This window comes from Narcine bancroftii, chromosome 3, assembly GCF_036971445.1.
Source record: "Narcine bancroftii isolate sNarBan1 chromosome 3, sNarBan1.hap1, whole genome shotgun sequence".
In the NCBI taxonomy this organism is placed as follows: domain Eukaryota; kingdom Metazoa; phylum Chordata; class Chondrichthyes; order Torpediniformes; family Narcinidae; genus Narcine; species Narcine bancroftii.
The window spans coordinates 182,826,865-182,848,666 of NC_091471.1; the positions used below are offsets into that span (position 1 = coordinate 182,826,865).

General features: G+C 43.6%; 1 protein-coding gene across 2 annotated transcripts in view; it reads left to right on the forward strand.

Moving 5' to 3' along the window:
* The window catches only part of LOC138756324 (complement C1q tumor necrosis factor-related protein 7), a 96,148-nt gene extending 74,636 nt beyond the window's left edge, over positions 1–21,512 (forward strand). For both annotated transcript variants that reach the window (XM_069922853.1, XM_069922854.1), the window contains one exon: positions 20,462–21,512. In XM_069922853.1, the coding sequence (XP_069778954.1) occupies positions 20,462–21,090 (629 nt within the window). In that variant the 3' untranslated portion in view covers positions 21,091–21,512. The remainder of the gene's footprint in view (positions 1–20,461) is intronic.
* The last annotated feature ends 290 nt before the right edge of the window (positions 21,513–21,802 follow it).

The window sequence follows — 21,802 nt, forward strand, 5'->3', positions numbered from 1 at the left end:
TGCTATTCACGCTCATCTGACCTGCCTCCTTTCTATGGTTCCTTTGTTCGATTGTACACCCATCATTCATCTCTGTTCCAGTCCGGGCTTCATTATTTGTCCTACTATTTCCCACTACTTTTTCTTTTGCTGCTGTACCAAATTGGTAATGACAAGTAGAAGATAATATTCATTCCTGGTCCAATTCACTAATTGTTCAAAATAAAGTACATTTTCAAGTGCTTCGCTGAATTCCGAAACAAAACGCCCTTTGATGCAAATAGTAATTACTTCAATCCTGCATGAATTTCATCTCTCTGCCTGTTGAGACCTGGAATAAATCCCTAAAAAGCTTTGGAATTTCCATACTAGATTGTTTGTTGTTCTGTTTAAAATCTGAAAATGTGTTAACAGCTTTTGTTGTCTTTTGAATATGTTTTTCCTCTTTTAAAAACAGAATACCCCATCTCACCTCCAATTGGAGTGGTGCTCCCTGATTTCTGTCTATGACTGAATGATACAAATAATATACATTTTTGTTGTTGGAAGGTAATGGCCCTTTAAAATCTAAGCTAATTCTCTCAAAAGGTCAGGTTGCCTTGATGAGAGTGGCCTCTGGAGCTTTGAAGTATTGCGGTTTGCATTCTGTGCAAACAGGACAGCTTTTAGTCAGTTTCCTGACTTCTTCCAGAGTCAGTGAGAAATCATGAATCGATTTCTATATCTGCTTTATGTGAAAACATTTGGTCTTCCCCACAGAACTTCAACTGGGATTGGAAGATTAAATGGGACTTGAACTGAGTTAGAGGGAAAGGTTGAATAGGTAGGACTCCATTTCCTGCAACGTAGAAGAAGAGGGGAGATTTATAGAGGTATATGAAATTGTGAGGCATTTTCCACTGAAACGAGAAGTGAGACAAGAACTAGAGGACATGTATTAAGGGTGAAAAGTGAAATATTTAAAGGGAACATGAGGGACACTGAGAGTGTGGAAGAGCTGCCAACTGAAGTAATGAATGCTGACTCCATTTTGACATTTAAGAACAATTTGGATAGGCACATGGATGGGATGGATATAAAGGGCAATGGTCCAGATGCATGTCATTGGGACTAGGCAGAATAATAGTTTGGCATCTTCTAGAAGGGCCAAAGGGCCGTTTTCTTTGCTGTACAGTTCTATGGTACATATTCATCAACCTGTGCCTTTATCTTCTCATACCCCAATCTCTGGAATGCCATCCAATGATCTGCAATTTTTCCTTCCTTTAAGACATTTCTTAAAAACTGTTTCTTTGGACCAGGTTTTTGTAATCATCTGCCCTAATATTGCTGTGTGTTTAATTTGAAGCTTCAATTAATACTTGCCCTGTGAAGTGTTTTCAACAATTCAACATGTTAAATGTGCCATAAAAATCTATTTTTTTTTTGCACCAATGTTTGTCTCCAACACAATTACCCCACCCACCAACATATTACTTAAATTTTGCAATAATTATTAGTTGTATATGTTTTCATTTTTATGTGTTTTTTCACCTGGAGACAAATTGCTCATCAGTTGTGAGGAATTGTGCTGAGGCTACCAAATACACAATTAGATTATATTTCATAGAATTTTCTATAGCTTTAATAAACAAATGAAATTGTGTCCATAAATCTAAGGAGGATAATCAGATTCTGATTAATCTCAACCATTTCAGAATTGTGCTTTACATTCTTATTATATTTCTGTTTGGGTTATAGAATGGAAAAACCACAGAACATTACAGCACAGACAATGGGGCCATCAAGTCTGAGCTGAACTACTGGCCTAGTCCCACTGACCTGCAACCAGTCCATCCCTTGCCATACCCCTCTCATCCATGTACCTGTCCAAACTTTCATTAAATGTGAAAATTTAGCCTTCATTAACCACTTCAGCTGGCATCTCATTCCACACTCGCCCTACACTCTGTGTGAAAAAGTTCCCCCTAAAATTTTCCCCTTTCACACTTAACCCTTATGCTCTGGTTTGTATCTCACCTAACCTCCATTGAAAACACCCTACTTGCAATTACTCTGAACATAGCCCTCATAATTTTGTATAGCTCTATCAAATCTCTTCATTATTCTACGCTCCAGGAAATAAAGTCATAACCTGTTTAACCTTTCCCTGTAACTCTGTTCTTGAAGTTTCAGCAACATCCTAATAAATCTTCGCTGCACTCTTTCAATCTTATTGATATATTCCCTTAGGTAACCAAAATTGTAAATTTGGCCTCACCAATGTCTTATACAATTTTAAAAATTATTTATATTTTCAGATCAACATGAAAACATGAAATTCAGAAACATAATCTTATCATTTAATGGTGATTTTGAGTAAGAAAAAACAATGTCTTATACACTTTACCATAGCATCCTAACTCCAATACTCAATAATTCAATTAATGAAGGCGAATATCCCAAAGGCTCACTTTGCAACCCTATCTAACTGTAATGCCTCTTTAAGGGAATTATGTTTCTGTATCCCCACATCCCTCAGTGCCCGATCATTTACCAAGTACGTCCTACTTTGGTTTGTCCTTTCAAAATGCAACACCTCACACTTCTCTGCAATAAATTTCATCAGCCATTTTTCAACCAGTTTCCCACTGGTCCTGATTGCTTTTCAAGCTTTGAAGCCCTTCCTCATTGTCCACAACACCTCCAATCTTTGTGTCATGTACCTACTTGCTGATCCAATTTACCACATTATCACCCAAGTTACTGATATGGATGACAAACAACCATGGTCCCAGCACTGATCCCTGAGGCACATCACTAGTCACAGGCCTCCAGTCTGAGAGGCAATCATCTACCACCACAATCTGACTTCTCCCATAAAGCCAATATTGAATCCAGTTTACTACCTCACCATGAATACCGAGCATCTGAACCTTACTGACTAACCTCCCATGTGGAATCTTGTCAAAGTCCTTATTAAAGTCTATGTAGACAACATCCACACCCTTTCCTTCACTAATGATCCTGCTAATCTCCTCAAAAAACTCCATAAGATTGGTGAAACATGATCTACACTCACAAAGCCATATTGACTATCCTTAATCGGTCTCTGGCTATATCTGATCTCTTAGAACATCTCCAATAATTTATCTGTTACCAACGTCAGGCTCATTGTCCTATAATTTCCAGGGTTCCTTTTGGAGCCTTTTTTTTGAAACAATGGAACAATAATCCTCTGGCACCACACCTGTGGCTAAGGACATTTGAAATATTTCTGCCAGGGCCTCTGCAATTTCTACACTAGCCTCCCTCAAGGTCAGAGGGAATATCTCATCAAGCCCTAGGGGTTTATCCACCTTTATTAGATTTAAGACAGCAAGCACTTCCTCCTCTTCAATCTGTATAGGTTCCATGACCTCACTGTTTGTTTTCCTTACTTCCCTCAACACTGTGCCAGTTTCTTGAAAGAATACTGATGCAAAATGAAACCATTTAAAATCTCTCCCATTTCTCCTGGCTCTACACCTAGCTTACCACTCTGATCTTCAAGGGGACCAATTTTGTCCCTTACAATCCTCTTCTTAAAATGCCTGCAGAAAACTTTAGGATTTTCCTTCACATTGTCTGCCAAAGCAGGCTCATGTCTTTTAGCTTTCCTGATTTCCTTCTTAAGCTTTATCTTTCTTTTTTTTTATACTCCACAAGTATCTTATTTACTCCTTGTTGCCTTTACCTGCTCTACACCTCTCCCTTCTTCTTAACCCAATCACCAATATCACTTGAAAACTAAGGTTCCTGATGCCTGTTAACTTTCCCTTTAACTTTGGCAGGAATGTATAAACTCTACTCTCAAAATTTAATCTTTGAAAGCCTTCCACTTACCAAACACATCCTTGCCAGAAACAACTTGTTCCAATCCACACTTTAAAGATCATTTCCTCAAAATTGGCCTTTCTCCAGTTTAGAATCTCTACCAGAGTACAAGACCTCTCCTTATCCATAATTAATTTGAAACTCATAGCATTATGATATCTGGACCCAAAATGTTCCCATATGCTTACTTCTGTCACCTGATCTGTCTCATTCCCTAAAAGGAGATCCAGGATTGCACCCTCACTAGTTGGTACCTCTATATATTGATTTAGAAAACTTTTCTGAACAAACTTCAAGCCATCCAGCCCATTTACAATATGGGAGTCCCAGTCAGTATCTCTCTACAGATTTGCTCATCCAATTCTTGCTGACTATTGGGCTGTCTATAGTACAACCCCATGAGTGTTGTCATCCCTTTCCTATTCTCAGATCTGCACATATAGCCTCAGTAGATGAACCCCCTTGTCTGTCCTGTGAGATTTTCCCTGACGAACAATGCCACTCCTCCCCTTTTCATCTCTCCTGCTCTCTTGAGTCTGAAACAATGGAATCCGAGAACATTGAGCTGCCAATCCTGCCCCTCCTGCAACTAATGACTACCATGTCTCAATTCCATGCTCTAAGATCATCTGCCTTTCTTTGCATTAAAGGTTCCATTATTGTCATGTAAAACTACATTTAGAATGTAACATACATGAAATTCTTTAGCTTTGTCTACTGTAAGGAAGACAGAGAGTGGTCACAGAAATGAGGCCACAGCTAGGAATGAACTCATGAACCCTGGTTAAAACTGTGGTGATATGTAATTACACCACTAGGTCACCAGGGGTCATCCTGATGACCTTGTATATAAAGCAGTCCAGAGCTACAGTCTAGCCTTCCAGGTTCGTCTTGAAGAGAGACAAGACCTCTTAGTGTACATATTAGTTTATTAAAGCTGTCTTATATTCGCACTGCTGGTGTGGTTATTGTCAGTACAAAAACAGTGGCACCTGAGAATATTTCCACTACATACAACCCTTTGATTTCTGGCCTTACTTCTGGACTTCACATCATCGTTTCCCTCCTCCACTTCCCTATTTGCTCTGGTTCCCCCCCTCCCCCAACCCCCCACCAATGTCCCTGTAAATCAAATTTAAATCTCCTGGAGCAGCACTAACTAACCTTCCTGCAAGGGTATTAGTCCCCCTCCAGTTCAGATGCAAATTGTCCTTTTGGAACAGATTCCACCTTCCCTGGAAGAGAACCCAGTGATTCATAAACCTGAAGCTTACCCTCCTACAGCATTAAATTAACCATGTGTTAAGCTGCATTGTCCTCATATTTCTAACCTCATTTGCACGTGGCACAGAAAACAGTCCTGAGATCAAAGCACTCAACATCTTGTCCTCCATCCTTCCGCCTAACTCCCTGAACTCTTTTTGCTCAGACCTCATCACATAGGAACATAGGAACATAGGAAGTAGGAACAGGAGTAGGCCAAAATGGCCCATCGAGCCTGCTCCGCCATTCAATACGATCATGGCTGATCTAATTTATGAATCCTTCCTACTCAAGTCATTGGTCCATACATGAACCACATCTGGCTTCTCATCCTCCCTCCTGAGAATGGCATTAACTTGATCTTTGATATCTTGGATGCTGGCCCCAGGGAAGCAACATGCCATTTGGGGTTCTCAATCACCTTCACAGAACCTCTTAACTGTTTCCCTAGCTATAGAATCCCCTCACACGACAGCGTGCCTCTGCTCCTCCCTTCCCCTCTTTGCCACAAGACAAAAGTCCGTGCCAGAGACCTGACCACTGTGGCTTATCCCTGGTTATGTTGAATCTTGTCCTTGTTGCTCTGACCATAGCTATTCCAAAAGCTTGGTAATATATTCAACAGAAGTCAAGGGAATCTAAGCTGCGAAGGCTAGGGAAAAAGGAAGATGGAAACCTCCCATTATTACACACAAATGGTGAAGCTTCTGTGCAATTAGACACTGATCTGGTTATGCACACCCCTGAAGATAAGTAGCTTCTGAAATACCTACGCGAATAACTGAGCAGTTGGTTGTAATGGTGAACTTAATGATCAAAGGAACTATGCTCTTCAAAGCCCATTGTAATAAAAATGACTGCCAAATGGAAAATTCCTCATTGAAACTCAGTACAAATCAGTAACCGCATCTCCTCCTCACTGACAAATCAACACATGTGCACCTCAAGGATGCGTGCTTAGGCCACTACTCTACTCTCGCTAAACCCATGAATGTATGGCTAAGCATAATTCAAATGACATCTACAAATTTGCCAATGACACCACGATGACATCACAGACGGCAATGAAGAAGCGTATAAGAGTAAGATAGATTAGCTCGTTGAGTGGTATAACAACAACAAACTTGCATTCAATGTTACCAAAGCTAAGGAATTGATTGTGGATTTCAGGAAGGGTAAACCAGGAGAACACAGGCTAGTCCTCATTGAAGGGTCAGCATTGAAATGGGTAAGGAACTTCAAGTTCTTGGGTGTCAAAATCTTGAAGACCTATCCTAGGCAAGCATGCTGATGCAATCATAAAGAAGACAGACCAGCAGCTATATTATTTGAGGAGATTTGTTATGTCAACAAAGACTTGCAAATTTCTGCAGATAAACTGTGGAGAGCATTTCAACTGGATGCATCACATTCTGGTATGGTGGTGCCAATGCACAAGACAAGAAAAGGCTACAGTGAATTGTAATCTCAGCCAGAACCATCATGGGCATTGGTCTTCACTCAATTAAGGGCATTTTTAAAAGGTGGTGACTCAAGAAAGCAGCTTTTATCATCAAGGACACTCACCACCCAGGCCATTTCCTTTCCTCACTGCTACCATCAGGAAGGAGGTGCAGGAGCCTGAAGACACCCACCCAATGTTATAAAACAGCTTCTTCCGCACCACCATCAAATTTCTGAACAGACAATGAACCTATGGGCACCACCTCACTTTTCTCTTTGTTGCGCTAATTTTATTTACTTTTTAAAATCTTGAATTTAGGAATTGTAATTTATAACAATTTTGCAACTGCTGCAAAACAACAAATTTTGTGACACATGTTCATGACAATAGAAATACTGCTGGAGAAAATCAGCAGGTCAAACGGTGTACTTCATGTAGCAAAGATAAAGATACTTAACCTACATTTCTGACTTGAGTCCCTTCATCAAGATACCTGCTGAGTTTCTCCAGCAATGAGCTTTTACTTCAATCACAGTGACTGCAGACTTTTGTGTTTTACTTCAAGAGAATAAATCTGATTCTCATTCTCATTCTGTTCCTGCCTAGATATTCTTTGCAAACTTCCATCAAAGCTACTTGACCCAGAATTTGCTGCATCGTACACCTCTGAAGTTAAATGCGCTAAAGCAATGGTTCTCAACCTTTTTCTTTCCACTCACATGCCACTTTAAGTAATCTCTCTGCCTTTGGTGTTCTGTGATTTGTAAGGTGGTATATAAGTGGTAAGGGAAGGTTGAGAATCACTGCTCTAGACCCAATTGTTACTGAAATATTTTACTTGAGAAAAATTGTCATTGGTCCATTTCCTTTGGAGTTGTGAAACTATGGATCTATAATGAGTTAATTAGGTACGATTAAAATAGTGGTTTTCAAACTTTTTATTTCCACCCACAAACCACCTTAAGCAATCCCTTACTAATCACAGAGCACCTGTGGCATAGGAAATACGTAAAGTGAAAAGAAAAAGGTTGAGAACCACTGCATTAAAGCATTTTGTTGAAGTTGTATAAAGCATTGGTCAGTCAATATCACATATTGTGAGTAGTTTTTGGCTCCATATCTAAGGAAGAATGTGTTTCCATTAGAGGGGCACTCTTGATTAGGAAGGGAATCAAGGGTTTTGGGGTGAAGATGGGAGAATGGGGCTGTAAAGGATGGTAAACCAGCCATGATGGAATAGCAGGGCAGACTCAATGGGCCAAATGGCTGAATTCTGCTCTTGTGGTCTGATGAGCTAAGCCCCTTTTGAGCATTGGACACATTATATCCAGGTTGTAACACTGCAGACTTATACTCCAGAAGTAGTACTTCTAACAAAGTTTGCACTATTGGTATCTACCAAACTTTTTTTTAATTTTAATTTTAAATTTTAGTCCTACAGCATGGCATCTGGTCTTTTCAGCCCATGAGCCCATGTCACCTGATTACACCAAATTGACCAACAACCCCAATACATTTTGAAGGGTGGGAGGAAACCAGAGCACCCAGAAGAAACCCTTGCAGACACAGGAAGAACATACAAACTCTTCCAGACAGTGCCAGATTCAAACCCCATTCACTGGCTCTGGAACAGTGTTGCACTAACTGTTCTGCCCCTTGAATCTTGAACATTGGAAATCAAAGAAAAAGCTGAAGATACCATTTTTTTCTTCTTTGGCTTGGCTTCGCGGACGAAGATTTATGGAGGGGGTAAAAAGTCCACGTCAGCTGCAGGCTCGTTTGTGGCTGACCAGTCCGATGCGGGACAGGCAGACACGATTGCAGCGGTTGCAAGGGAAAATTGGTTGGTTGGGGTTGGGTGTTGGGTTTTTCCTCCTTTGCCTTTTGTCAGTGAGGTGGGCTCTGCGGTCTTCTTCAAAGGAGGCTGCTGCCCGCCAAGCTGTGAGGCGCCAAGATGCACGGTTTGAGGCGTTATCAGCCCACTGGCGGTGGTCAATGTGGCAGGCACCAAGAGATTTCTTTAGGCAGTCCTTGTACCTTTTCTTTGGTGCACCTCTGTCACGGTGGCCAGTGGAGAGCTCGCCATATAATACGATCTTGGGAAGGCGATGGTCCTCCATTCTGGAGACGTGACCCATCCAGCGCAGCTGGATCTTCAGCAGCGTGGACTCGATGCTGTCGACCTCTGCCATCTCGAGTACCTCGACGTTAGGGGTGTGAGCGCTCCAATGGATGTTGAGGATGGAGCGGAGACAACGCTGGTGGAAGCGTTCTAGGAGCCGTAGGTGGTGCAGGTAGAGGACCCATGATTCGGAGCCGAACAGGAGTGTGGGTATGACAACGGCTCTGTATACGCTTATCTTTGTGAGGTTTTTCAGTTGGTTGTTTTTCCAGACTCTTTTGTGTAGTCTTCCAAAGGCGCTATTTGCCTTGGCGAGTCTGTTGTCTATCTCATTGTCGATCCTTGCATCTGATGAAATGGTGCAGCCGAGATAGGTAAACTGGTTGACCGTTTTGAGTTTTGTGTGCCCGATGGAGATGTGGGGGGGCTGGTAGTCATGGTGGGGAGCTGGCTGATGGAGGACCTCAGTTTTCTTCAGGCTGACTTCCAGGCCAAACATTTTGGCAGTTTCCGCAAAGCAGGACGTCAAGCGCTGAAGAGCTGGCTCTGAATGGGCAACTAAAGCGGCATCATCTGCAAAGAGTAGTTCACGGACAAGTTTCTCTTGTGTCTTGGTGTGAGCTTGCAGTCGCCTCAGATTGAAGAGACTGCCATCCGTGCGGTACCGGATGTAAACAGCGTCTTCATTGTTGGGGTCTTTCATGGCTTGGTTCAGCATCATGCTGAAGAAGATTGAAAAGAGGGTTGGTGCGAGAACACAGCCTTGCTTCACGCCATTGTTAATGGAGAAGGGTTCAGAGAGCTCATTGCTGTATCTGACCCGACCTTGTTGGTTTTCGTGCAGTTGGATAATCATGTTGAGGAACTTTGGGGGACATCCGATGCGCTCTAGTATTTGCCAAAGCCCTTTCCTGCTCACGGTGTCGAAGGCTTTGGTGAGGTCAACAAAGGTGATGTAGAGTCCTTTGTTTTGTTCTCTGCACTTTTCTTGGAGCTGTCTGAGGGCAAAGACCATGTCAGTGGTTCCTCTGTTTGCGCGAAAGCCGCACTGTGATTCTGGGAGAATATTCTCAGCGACACTAGGTATTATTCTATTTAGTAGAATCCTAGCGAAGATTTTGCCTGCAATGGAGAGCAACGTGATTCCCCTGTAGTTTGAGCAGTCTGATTTCTCGCCTTTGTTTTTGTACAGGGTGATGATGGTGGCATCACGAAGATCCTGAGGCAGTTTACCTTGGTCCCAACAAAGCTTGAAAAACTCATGCAGTTTGGCATGCAGAGTTTTGCCGCCAGCCTTCCAGACTTCTGGGGGGATTCCATCCATACCTGCTGCTTTGCCACTTTTCAGTTGTTCGATTGCCTTATATGTCTCATCCAGGGTGGGAACCTCATCCAGCTCTAGCCTTAGGGGCTGTTGAGGGAGCTGGAGCAGGGCGGAATCTTGGACTGAGCGGTTGGTACTGAAAAGAGATTGGAAGTGTTCTGACCATCGGTTGAGGATGGAGATCTTGTCGCTGAGGAGGACTTTGCCGTCTGAGCTGCGCAGCGGGCTTTGGACTTGGGGTGAGGGGCCGTACACAGCCTTTAGAGCCTCGTAGAAACCCCTGAAGTCGCCAATGTCCGCGCTGAGCTGTGTTCGTTTGGCGAGGCTAGTCCACCACTCATTTTGGATCTCCCGGAGTTTGCGCTGAAGATGGCTGCATGCGCGACGGAAGGCTTGTTTCTTCTCTGGACAGGACGGCTTTGTAAGGTGAGCCTGGTGGGCAGCTCGCTTCTTTGCCAGCAGCTCCTGGATTTCCTGGCTGTTTTCGTCAAACCAGTCCTTGTTTTTCCTGGAGGAGAAGCCCAGTACCTCTTCAGTGGATTGCAGTATGGTAGCCTTCAACTGATCCCAGAGGGTTTCAGGGGACGGGTCCGTGAGGCGGGTTGCAACGTCAAGCTTTGCTTTGAGGTTTGCCTGGAAGTTTCCTCTCGCTTCGTCTGACTGCAGTTTTCCAACATTGAACCTCTTTCTGGGGGCTTTATTGTTCCTGGGCTTTGGCTTGAAGTGAAGGTTGAGCTTGCAGCGAACCAGCCGGTGGTCAGTGTGGCATTCCGCGCTAGGCATGACCCTGGTGTGGAGCACATCTTGTTTGTCACTTTCTCGCACCAGGATGTAGTCCAGGAGGTGCCAGTGTTTGGATCGGGGATGCATCCAGGTGGTCTTAAGGCTGTCCCTCTGCTGAAAAAGGGTGTTTGTAATGACAAGCCGCTGTTCTGCGCAGAGCTCCAACAGGAGGCGCCCATTGTCGTTGCACTTGCCAACGCCATGCTTGCCCAGGATTCCTGGCCAGGTTTCTGAGTCTTTGCCAACACGAGCGTTGAAGTCGCCCAGGATGACAACCTTGCCGGCTGTAGGGGTACGTTGGATGAGGTTGCGCAGGTCGGTGTAGAACTTGTTCTTTTCTGCTGGTTCCGCCTGGAGGGTTGGAGCATAGACACTGATGAGGGTGATGTGACGCTTGTTTTGAAGTGGGAGTCGCATGGACATGATTCGGTCCGAGAGGCCTGTCGGAAGGTTTTCGAGTTTGGAGGCAATGAAGCTCTTGACCATGAAGCCTACACCAGATAGGCGTCGTTCATCCGAAGGCTTGCCAGACCAGTAGAGTGTGTAGCCCGCGCCGCGTTCTTGGAGGCTGCCTACATCTGCCAGGCGGACTTCACTGAGAGCGGCTATGTCGATGTCAAGTCTGAGGAGTTCATGTGCAATGAGGGCAGACCGACGTTCAGGTCGGTGGCTGTCAGTCTTGTCTAGCATGGTTCTGATGTTCCAGCATGCTAGCTTGAGTTTGTGAGCATCTTTTGAGGGGGAGGACGTGGAGGGGGAGGACGTGGAGGGGGAGGACGTGGAGGGGGAGGACGTGGAGGGGGAGGACGTGGACCTGTCCTCGGGCCTGCGCAAAGGAGCTTTTAGGTGGAGTGCAGTGCGCGCAGTACTGCGCTCCACCTGAAGATACCATAAATCTGAAATAAAAGCAGGAAATGATGGATACATTCATTTGCTCATTTACCATCTGGCAAAGAGCCTTCAAACTGAAACATTTACAGTTTTTCATTCTACAGACATTGCCTGTCCTGCAGCGTATTTCTGGCAATTCTGTTTTTATCCGCCCATGTATGCCTTGTCCAGAAAAGCTAACAAAACATATTCCAACTAAATACTGTCCACTAAGTCATCACTGGCTGTGCATCAAGTGACCAACAATGAACCTGCTTGCTGGTGCCCAGTCTGAGGACTGCAGTGACATTGCACTCCATACCTCATCACAGATTTTGCACAAACGTGGAAGACAAGATTAAATGCCTTTGTCATCAAGTTAGCTTTTGATTGATTGTGTCATCAGAGCTCCTTGTAAAATTCTAGTCAATGGCATCAAGGGAAACACTGTGGAAAACGATTATGCTTATTGGGATTGGTCAGGAATTGGGAAACATGGTGTGCAGGGAGTTTCAATCATCGCAACCCAGGATTCTTCAAGGCAGTGTCAGAGATCCATCCACCTTCAGTTGCTTCACCCTTGTTTCATTATAATATTAGAAGTGATGTTGATGGCACAATGTTCAATTCTATTTACAATTCCTGAGCAAACAAATTACTTCATGTTGCAAGATAGAGAAAATGGAGGACAAGGAAATAGCAGGAGTGGGGTATTAAGCCCTCAAGCCAGTCTTACTTGATCTATACTGGCCTCTATTCCTAATCTGTGCCAGTCACAGATGAGTATCGGAAGGTAAGCAATTCAACAAGCCTTTCCACCATTCACAAAGCAATAAAATCATGTTGAATGACTCTCCACTTGTCAGACTAGGTACAGCTCCAATAGAACCCTAGAAGCTGGACATCATACAAGACAAATCTGTCTGTCTGATTGACACCCTATTCCCCACAAAAATGATCATTACTTTTCCCATTGCTGCTGTGCATACCATCTACTAAATGTACTGCAATTGTTCACCAAGGCAGCTCCAGGACCAACAGTTACTCCCAATCCACAATTTCAACAATGAGCAGGGACCAGAATATGGGAACTGCATGGCCTGCAGGTTCCTCTCTGATTCTGACTTGGAAACAAGTTCCTGATCCTTCACTGTTGTTGGATCAAGATCCTGGAAGTCCTAACTACCAGCCTTGTGAGATGTGAGAGTATGTTCATCAGAAGGACTGCTGAGCTGCAAGAAGGTCAACAATTTCTTAGAGATTCATAGGATTGCAAAGAACAGAAACAGGACCTTTAGCCCAACTTATCCACACCAATAAGATGCCTCCCTTTGCTGATTACATTTGTCTGTTTATGATCCATGTTATTCCAATCATTTTGTCTCATTGTACTTGTCCAATTGACTTTTAATGTAAATGTACCTGCCTCTACCACTGTGGTGATACAACCACTACACTGGCCGCACTCCCACCAGTCCACTGCAGGGGTCAATCACTGTACCTGCAGGTAGGCAACCTGGGAGGCTGGCCCCACCAGCCGGCTCTCAATCACTGGTCTGTATAATGACAGAAGCCGATCCCTTTGGGGACAGTCAGACATGTGGAGCCAGGAGTGTACTGAGACCTGGTGTATACAAGTTTCAGTAATTAAATCCTGATGTATCGTCTGTGGACTGTACTGTCAGAATTATTCATGCAGCAGCGCTCACAACCACGTCCTATGGAAGCTTGTTCCATAAATGGAATGACTTGTGACTTGCTAGAGGAAGTGGGTCCAACCACGACTCCCCTCTCACCTAAAATAAATCTAATTTTACACTCCACTAGCCTGGGAAATAGTCTATGATAATCAAACTTATCTATGCCCCTCATAATTTTATAAACCTTAACGTTCACCCCTCAGCCTCCTCCACTCCAGAGAAAAGAGTCCCAGCCTATCCAATTGCTCTTTATAATTCAAGCGTTCTACATTTTGATGAGAATCACTTCCAACAAAAGCAAAACCTGCTGCAAAGGAAAACTGAAGCTTTTTGAGACTGAATGGACTCAGAGACAAGTGAGAAGTACAAACACGCTATCAATGGCCAGTAAGCACAATTGTCCTCCGGCGAATCTGAGGTGGGAAAACCAGGGTTTATACTGGGGAAGGTGGGGGTGAAGCCAGGGCAGGAGCCAGCCATCTTAACAATACATAGACAGGGAATTCCAGTTCACTGCATTCACCCCTTCCCTCAGAATTGAGCCTGTGGGTGGAAAACAAAGATGATTCATTCAAAAAAAAAACTAACACTTTACAAATATTTACAGGATAAGACTGTAAGGGGGTCTGGTAATTTTGGTGGAGTGCTGCAGTACTGGAGGACTTTGGGCTTCCTGAACCTCCTGGACCCCCTGTGGTACAGGGACAGTGGGTCTCGAGGGCTCTGGCTCAAGTCATGGGGTGAATTGGTCCTCTTCCCAAGAAGTGATCTGCGGCACCCTGAGTGGGGTACTCGGTAGTTCCTGGTGCACTTGAGGCATTGGACTCTCCATTCCAGTAGGTGCCAGGTCTCTGATCGAGACGGTATCCTCTCTGCCATCAGGGTATGCCACAGAAGCATACGCTGGGATGGTGAGCAGCAGTTACACTCTCTCGATCAAGGGATCTGTCTTGCTCCTCCTCACCTGCTTTCTCAGCAGGACTGGCTCCGGTGCCATTAGCCAAGCCGTGAGAGTAGTCCCAGATGTGGATTTCCTCTGGAGCGTAAACATAAGCTCATGAAGAGTTGCGTTGGTCACCATGAAGAGGAGCAACTTTATGGAGTGGAGCACCATGGGTAGGATGAGTCTGAAAGGCCTTTGAAGTGGAGAGCTAAGTTCACAGCCTTCCGTACAGTCATCTCTTTTTCAACCTGTTGTTCCCTTGGGGATTGTAGCTAGTCGTCCTCCTTGAGGTGATGCCCCTTATAAGCAGGCACCGGCATAGCTCTTCGCTCATAAATGACGAGCCATGGTTGCTATGGATATAGGTGGGATACCCAAAAAGGGCAAAAATAGAGAACAAGGCTCTGGTGACTGTGATGGTGGTCATGTCTGGGCACGGGATGCCAAACGGAAAATGTGAATTCTTGTGAATAACTTTAAGAAAGTACACGTTTCCATTGGTGGAAGGGAGGGGACCCTCGAAATTGACACTGAGTTGTTCAAGGGGCAGAATGTCTTTATCAGGTACGCTTTGTAAGGGCAGTAAAAGTGCAACTTCCACTCAGCACAGACCTGGCAGGACCTGGTCATTTCCCTGATGTCCTCAAAGGAGTTGGGCAGGTTGCGTGCTTTGACGAATTGAGCCATGCGAGTGATGCCTGGGTGGCAAAGCTCATTATGCAGTGACCTCAACTGGCCAATGTGTGCAGAAGCAGAGCTTCCTCTTGACAGGGTATCTGGAGGTTTATTGAGAGTACCTGGTCTGTATGTTATGTCGTAATTATAGGTAGAGAGTTCGACCTTCCACCTAGCGATCTTATCATTCTTTATTTTGCCCCTTTTTGCATTATTAAACATAACTGCCATCTGCTGGCCAGATAATGCCTCCAGTGCTGGTCTCTACAATGTCTTGAGCCTCTTTCTCGACAGATGAATTCTGAAGTTCATGGCCTTGCAGGGAGCGAGAAAAAAAGCAACCAGCCTGCCTGCCTGGTTAAGGATAGCGACCAGAACTACATTAGATGCATTACTTTCCACCTGAGGGGACGGATCTTATCTGCATAGTGAGGGACCCACTGGACATAGCAAGAGAAGAAACCCAGGCACTTCCTTAAAGCTTTGATGGACCTCCGGATCAGGAGCTCTAACAGGGGGCGGAATGACACCATTCTCCACCACGCAGCCCAGGATTGCCAGATGTTTCATCCAGAACATGCATTTACTGGAGTTGTATGCGAGGTTCAGGGCCTTGGCCATATGGAAAAACCTCTGGAGGTTAGTATCATGGTCTTCCAGAGAGTGTCCAGAAATGGTGACATTGTCGAGATAAGGGTAGGTGGCCTTTAACCCATACTTATCAACCATGTTGTTCATCTGTCTCTAGAAGACTGTGACCCCATTAGTGATACCAATAGGGACCCTCTGGAACTGATAGAGCCGTCCATTTACCTCAAATGCTGAGGGGAGGTCCTCAGAATGGATCAGTAACTGATGGTATGCAGCTTTCAAGTCGATGATCGAATAGACCTATAATAGATTACCGTGCAATTTCTTTCACCATGTCCAAAGTTGGAGGGAGAGGGGGGGTACACATCCAGGAGTCTGAAACAATTAATTGTTTGGCTGTAGAAAATCACTAGCTTGGACTTTTCTTCCCATTTCATGACTACCACCTGGGCTCTCCATGGGCTGTTGCTTGGCTCAATAATGATTTTTTTGAGCAGCCTCTGTTTCTCTGCTCTGATAAATTCCCGATTCCCACCGCCCCACCCCGCACAATATCACCTGCTCTTTGTAGCTAATGTTTTGCAATCAAGAGTCAGGTTTGGAAACAGTGGGGGGTGGAGGGGAATAAATATTTAGGGTGTCCGGCATGTGGTGTCCGGCTTTTGGGACCTTCCGTTCCCCACCATTATTAGAGGAAGTGGGCCAGAGTACTCCATGGTCATGCTTTTAAGGTGACACAGGAAGTCCAGGCCCAGCCACGCAGGAGCACACAAATCCTTCAGTATGTACAATTGGAAATTACAAAAGTTCCCCCCCCACATTTTACAGTTAGATGAACTGCACAATACCCCTGGATCATCGCAGAGTGCGATTGTGAAGTTAGGAAAATATGATTGACTGTTGGGTACACTCTTAAATTGTACCGCAGAGCCATCGCAGAGTTTATAAGGCTCTCAGTGGAGCCAGTGTCTACTAAGCAATCAGTCAAATGTCCATTTACCCTCATCTCCATCGTCGAGTTATTCAATTGGTCAGGTATTGCCTGATCCAGGACAACCGATGCCAGTTGTGATAGTACAGATCTATCACCAATGTACATAGTGTATATAGTTACTGTATCTAGACTGTGCTAACAGCGATTGGCTGAGAGCTAAGCCACGCCTACTGTCTGGGCCTTAAAGGGTTGTGTCCCTAGCCAGGTTGGATCATTCCGGACTGGTCTGCCACCTGTGAAGAGCTCCTGTCTTTTGCTAATAAAAGCCTTGGTTTGGATCAACAAGTCTTTGGTTCTTTCGACAAGCTCTACACCAGTGCTCCCGAAACCCCATCGCTCCCCATGCTGATGGCAACACTCTCCTCTTGGCCACGGGAAGACAAGGTGTCGTTAACCATGAGATGCGGCAAGATGGCTACCCTCTATCTTGATCTGATGACAGGCAAGATGGTGCTGACCTCGAGTGGCGGCAAGATGGCAGCCATGGCATCCCCTGATGCTTCACTTCTGGTGGGGGGTCCAGCCACAAGGCACAGCAAGACGCTAATGGTGCACAGCATGAAGAGACTGAGATCAGTCCTTTGGGACTTGGGTACTGGTCCAGTGTTGATTTGGGGGTTGCACACATGCTCGCCCTTTTTGGGTTCCCTTTAGCCTGGCAGACCTTCACCCAGTGCCCTTGCTTACCACATCCTGAGCGCACAGAGTCCTTTGCAGGGCATCAAGCATGCGGGTGCTGTGCCTGTCCACAGATGTAGCCATGTAGCCTGGTCATGTGTGGCCACAGTAGTTGGCACTGGGGCTGCGGGTGGCAACGGTGCCCCAATGATCTGGTCCTCTGAAAAGGCGCCGCTTTCACCCATGAGGTCGTCAGCTCCCAGTTGACCCTGCTCGAGCGCTTTCACCAGCTCCAGGGTGCTGGCCAAGTCTTTTTTCCCCATCTCCAGCAGTCACTGCCTCATGTACCTTGACTTCACTTCTGCCATGAGTGTGACCCAGATTTGTTCCTCCTCTCTCACCCAGGCCACTTCGTAGTGGCATTTTCTGGTCAGGGCCCACAGTTCGAGAACATAATCATCCAGCAACTCACCCAGAAGCTGCTGATGTTAAGTGAGTCGGCGTCTCAGCAGCACATCATTCTGGAGCCTCACATAACGAGCCTTCAGGCCTTCTATGGCTGACTCGTATGTAGCAAAGTCTCTGATGACAGCGTACCCTTTGGGGCCGACTCAAGAGAGATGTGCTGATCTCCGTAGACGATCCGAGATGAAGACATCTTGTGTGGCCATCAGGTACGACTGGAAGCACTCCAGCCAGTAGGTAAGTTCCTTTGGGCCCTCTTGGGATCTGGAACACGCCTGGCTTCAATAGGTCTTGCATCCTTTTTCAAAGTTAAGCCATTAAAATTGTAACATGACTGAATGCACACAGAAACAAGTGAGGAATACAAACACGCTTTTAATAGCTTACAATCAATGGCTGGAAGACACAATAACCCACAGGTGAATCTGAGGTAAGACGGGAAAACCAGGGTTTATATTGGGGTAGGCGAGGGTGGAGCCAGGGGAGGAGCCAACCATCTGAACAATTACATAGACAGTGAATCACTGCAATTCTGAGGCAGTATTTTCCTTTTATTTCCTCTAAACATCTGGATGGATAATCCTCATCCTAATGTGAATCTAGTAAGCAATGAAGCCAAATTCTAGTGACCAATGGTCCAAAGTAAATACCCAAACATCAATTCTGATATTTAATTTCATGGATCTCATAGGCCCGTCATGTAAAAGCTGGTCATTGCACAGTTTAAAAAGGACCTACCTAAGCAGATCCCAGACCATGAAACCTGATCCAGAGAGCCTGCTCCAGGTAAATGCTTTCGTAGAATATATGCCACCGGAGAGACTCTCCCTCCCATCCCAAAATGCAGATGGTAAAATTCTGAAATTGCTGCAATCTCCAGGATCCTTAATGTTAAGGCCAGAACCGAGGTACCCTCCTGATTTAACATGACCTGACGATTTACTGCACCTATCGTCTCCAAACTTTAGAACTTTTCTACTTGTGCTGCTTCAATAATGAAATGTAAATATGAACCAAGTTGTGCATTATTAAATAACTCTCAATTTCACTTTCTTGACTAAATTATTTAATATGTATGTTTGTTACTGAAGAATTAAATATTACATTGACTAATGTAGGACAAGTAAGTTCCACAAACATTAAGTTATAGAATGAACCTGAGCATAAAAGAGCACACTGTGCTTTGTGAGCTTTGGCACACTAAATTTACAATTGCTATCCTACTAATTTTATTTTATTCTCTCCACAAACATTCACACACTCGTGCTTACTCTAGATATTATTGTACACCTCAGACAAGGGTCAATTTGCATTGAAATTTAATTTTTAAACCCTCTTGGGATGAGGGAAGAAACCAGAGGAATTCCACACAGTCTCAGGAAGATTGTGCAGTCTGTAGACAGACAGAACCAGGGATCGGAACTGAACCCAGGTCACGGGAGATGTGATGCAGAACTTCTACGAGCTGAGCTATTGTGCTATCCCTCATCTTCCTGAGAGAAATGCATTTTATAAAATTAATCTGTAATCGTAGAATATGTATTGTTTATTGGTATTTAAGATCCATGTTTTCGATATCAATGCATAATGGAATTTTGACCATTTTATGCTTTGCTTAATTCAATAAACATTAATCATATAATTCACAAGAGTTCACAAGGAAGACAAAGGGAAAATGATTACCTACCATTAGAATCAAACCAAAATCTTTTCTTAAAAAAAATTAACCAAACAATATAAGACACAATGAACATGCTTTTCAAGATTCCATTGAAATCAAACACATCCAAAACTATTTTTTAAAGTGGCAAAGCCATTTCATCACATCAAAATATGATAGCCTTGGCCCATTATTTCTTCACCCTAAATCATCAACTATGGCACGTGAAAATGTGTAAAGAGGTAAAGGGCATTTCAGTTAATTATAAACGCTGACAGAAGCAGGATATACTGCAGATTCTCGGAATGTCAGACAGCATAACAGAGTCTCACCCCTTTTCCACTGGCATCCCAGTTAATTGGCTCTGCAGTGTCCCAGGATAGGAAGACCTTTATGCCATTTCCACTGGATCACCCTTAACTGGGTCACTAATTGCTTTTCCACTGAACACAACTGGGATTGGAGTGTTCTAATTTAAATTGGAAATGGTGACTTTCTACTGTCCCTTTTCCACTGGTTTTATCAGCACGCTGGCATCAGCAAACACTGGGGATATGAAAAGGGGTAGAGCCGGTTAATTCCTGATGTGAAATGCTGTCATTTGATGCCAATGTTCGGACAGTGTTCCTTTTCCACTGGACCCTGTCCCAGTAAATTCCCAATTAATTCCTGGGACAGGGTGCCAGTGGAAAAAGGGCTTTTGTTTCTTTTACAGAAGAGAGTATGCAGAGCACTTCCTGGTCTTTGGTTTTAAATTTTCTGCACCTGTAGTAATTTTCCTTTGCTTAATCTTGTGACAATAGAATATTCTAAACAAGAAAATATGCAAAAAGAGAAATACATTTATTGAAACCAAACACAAAACCCAATGACAAAATTTGTGCAAATGACCATGTTTTATTCCCTACTTGATGGAACACTCAGTATCTGGGAAATCAGCTAAATATTATTGAGAATCGCTGCAATATGTAAAAGATGCTTTGGAATCTGTTTAAACAACAAGCCATTTTATCTATTCATTTATTCCCATGAGTATTCTAAAAAGAAATCAAAATAAATTCCTTTTAACCCTAATTAGAGTTTTTAATTTTTCATGTTTGGTGACAGATTCCAAGTTCTGGGTGTGAATGAACTGAAATTGACCACAGTAAATTCATCCCTCTCATTTATTCCAGCGATAAGGGGGAAGACCGGACGTGATGGAAAAGTGGGTGATAAAGGAGACAGAGGGCCTGCTGGCAAAGCTGGAATTCGAGGACAGGGTGGCTTGAAAGGAAAAACAGGACCATCAGGATCTTCAGGACCAAAAGGAGACAAAGGACAAAAAGGGGACCCTGGACCACCTGGCTTTTGTAAATGCGGCAGTTTGGTGCTTAAATCTGCCTTTTCTGTTGGCATAACCACTAGTTACCCAACAGAGAGAACACCCATTATTTTTAATAAAATTCTTTTCAATGAGGGAGGCCATTACACCCCTTCCTCTGGCAAATTTATATGTGCCATTCCAGGGATTTATTACTTCTCTTATGACATTACCCTAGCTAATAAACATCTTGCACTTGCACTTGTGCACAATGGTGAATATCGTATAAAAACCTTTGATGCAAATACAGGAAATCACGATGTATCTTCAGGATCTACTGTGATGTATCTGAATCCAGAAGATGAAGTGTGGCTGGAGATCTTTGAGTATGAACAAAATGGTCTGTTTTCTGATCCTAATTGGACTGACAGCTTATTTTCAGGATTCTTACTTTATGCTGACGCTGATTACCTGGATGCTTTGGCTGAAGATGAACTATAGTTCATTAGATGAACATTAGTTTAAGTTCCAACTCTTTAGCCATGATACACCATAAATATTTAATGGTAAAATTTAGGCACGTTTGAATGATATTAAATTCTTCTAATTCTCACTGACTGCTCTACGTTGGAATTAGAATGGAATTTGTGTACCAAATATGATTGATTTTAATCTGGTTTAATGTTCTGATGGATTTAATTAGACATGATATACTTGAGATCAACCTTGATAAATAACAGTTCCTATATTCAGTTAATAACTGCAGGATACATGAGCATGGGTTCAACTTCAGAATGACTCTAATCTTTTCAAGGACAATGTGAACTGATGCTATGGTTCTAATTGAGAATTTAAATACCAGTCCACAGAAACTACATTTTATGTATGTTGATTGAAACTGTTTGAATAGGTTTTTTTTATTTAAGGCTACATTACTATAATGATAACAATAATAATTAGAGCTACTGATCTTTTTTAATTGTAGCTAATTTGGCACAATTTCTAATGTCTGATATTGTAAACATTTCATTTGTTTTTTTTCTAAGCATAAAACCATATCATCAATTTCACTTTTCCCATCAGATACATCCCATGAATTATCTTATCAATTTTTGTTAATTCAGTCAAAGAACTGCCTATGTTTTGGAGGTAAATAATATTGCAAAACCATGATTTACAAAACACCATCATAAAAATAGATGGCAACTAGAAT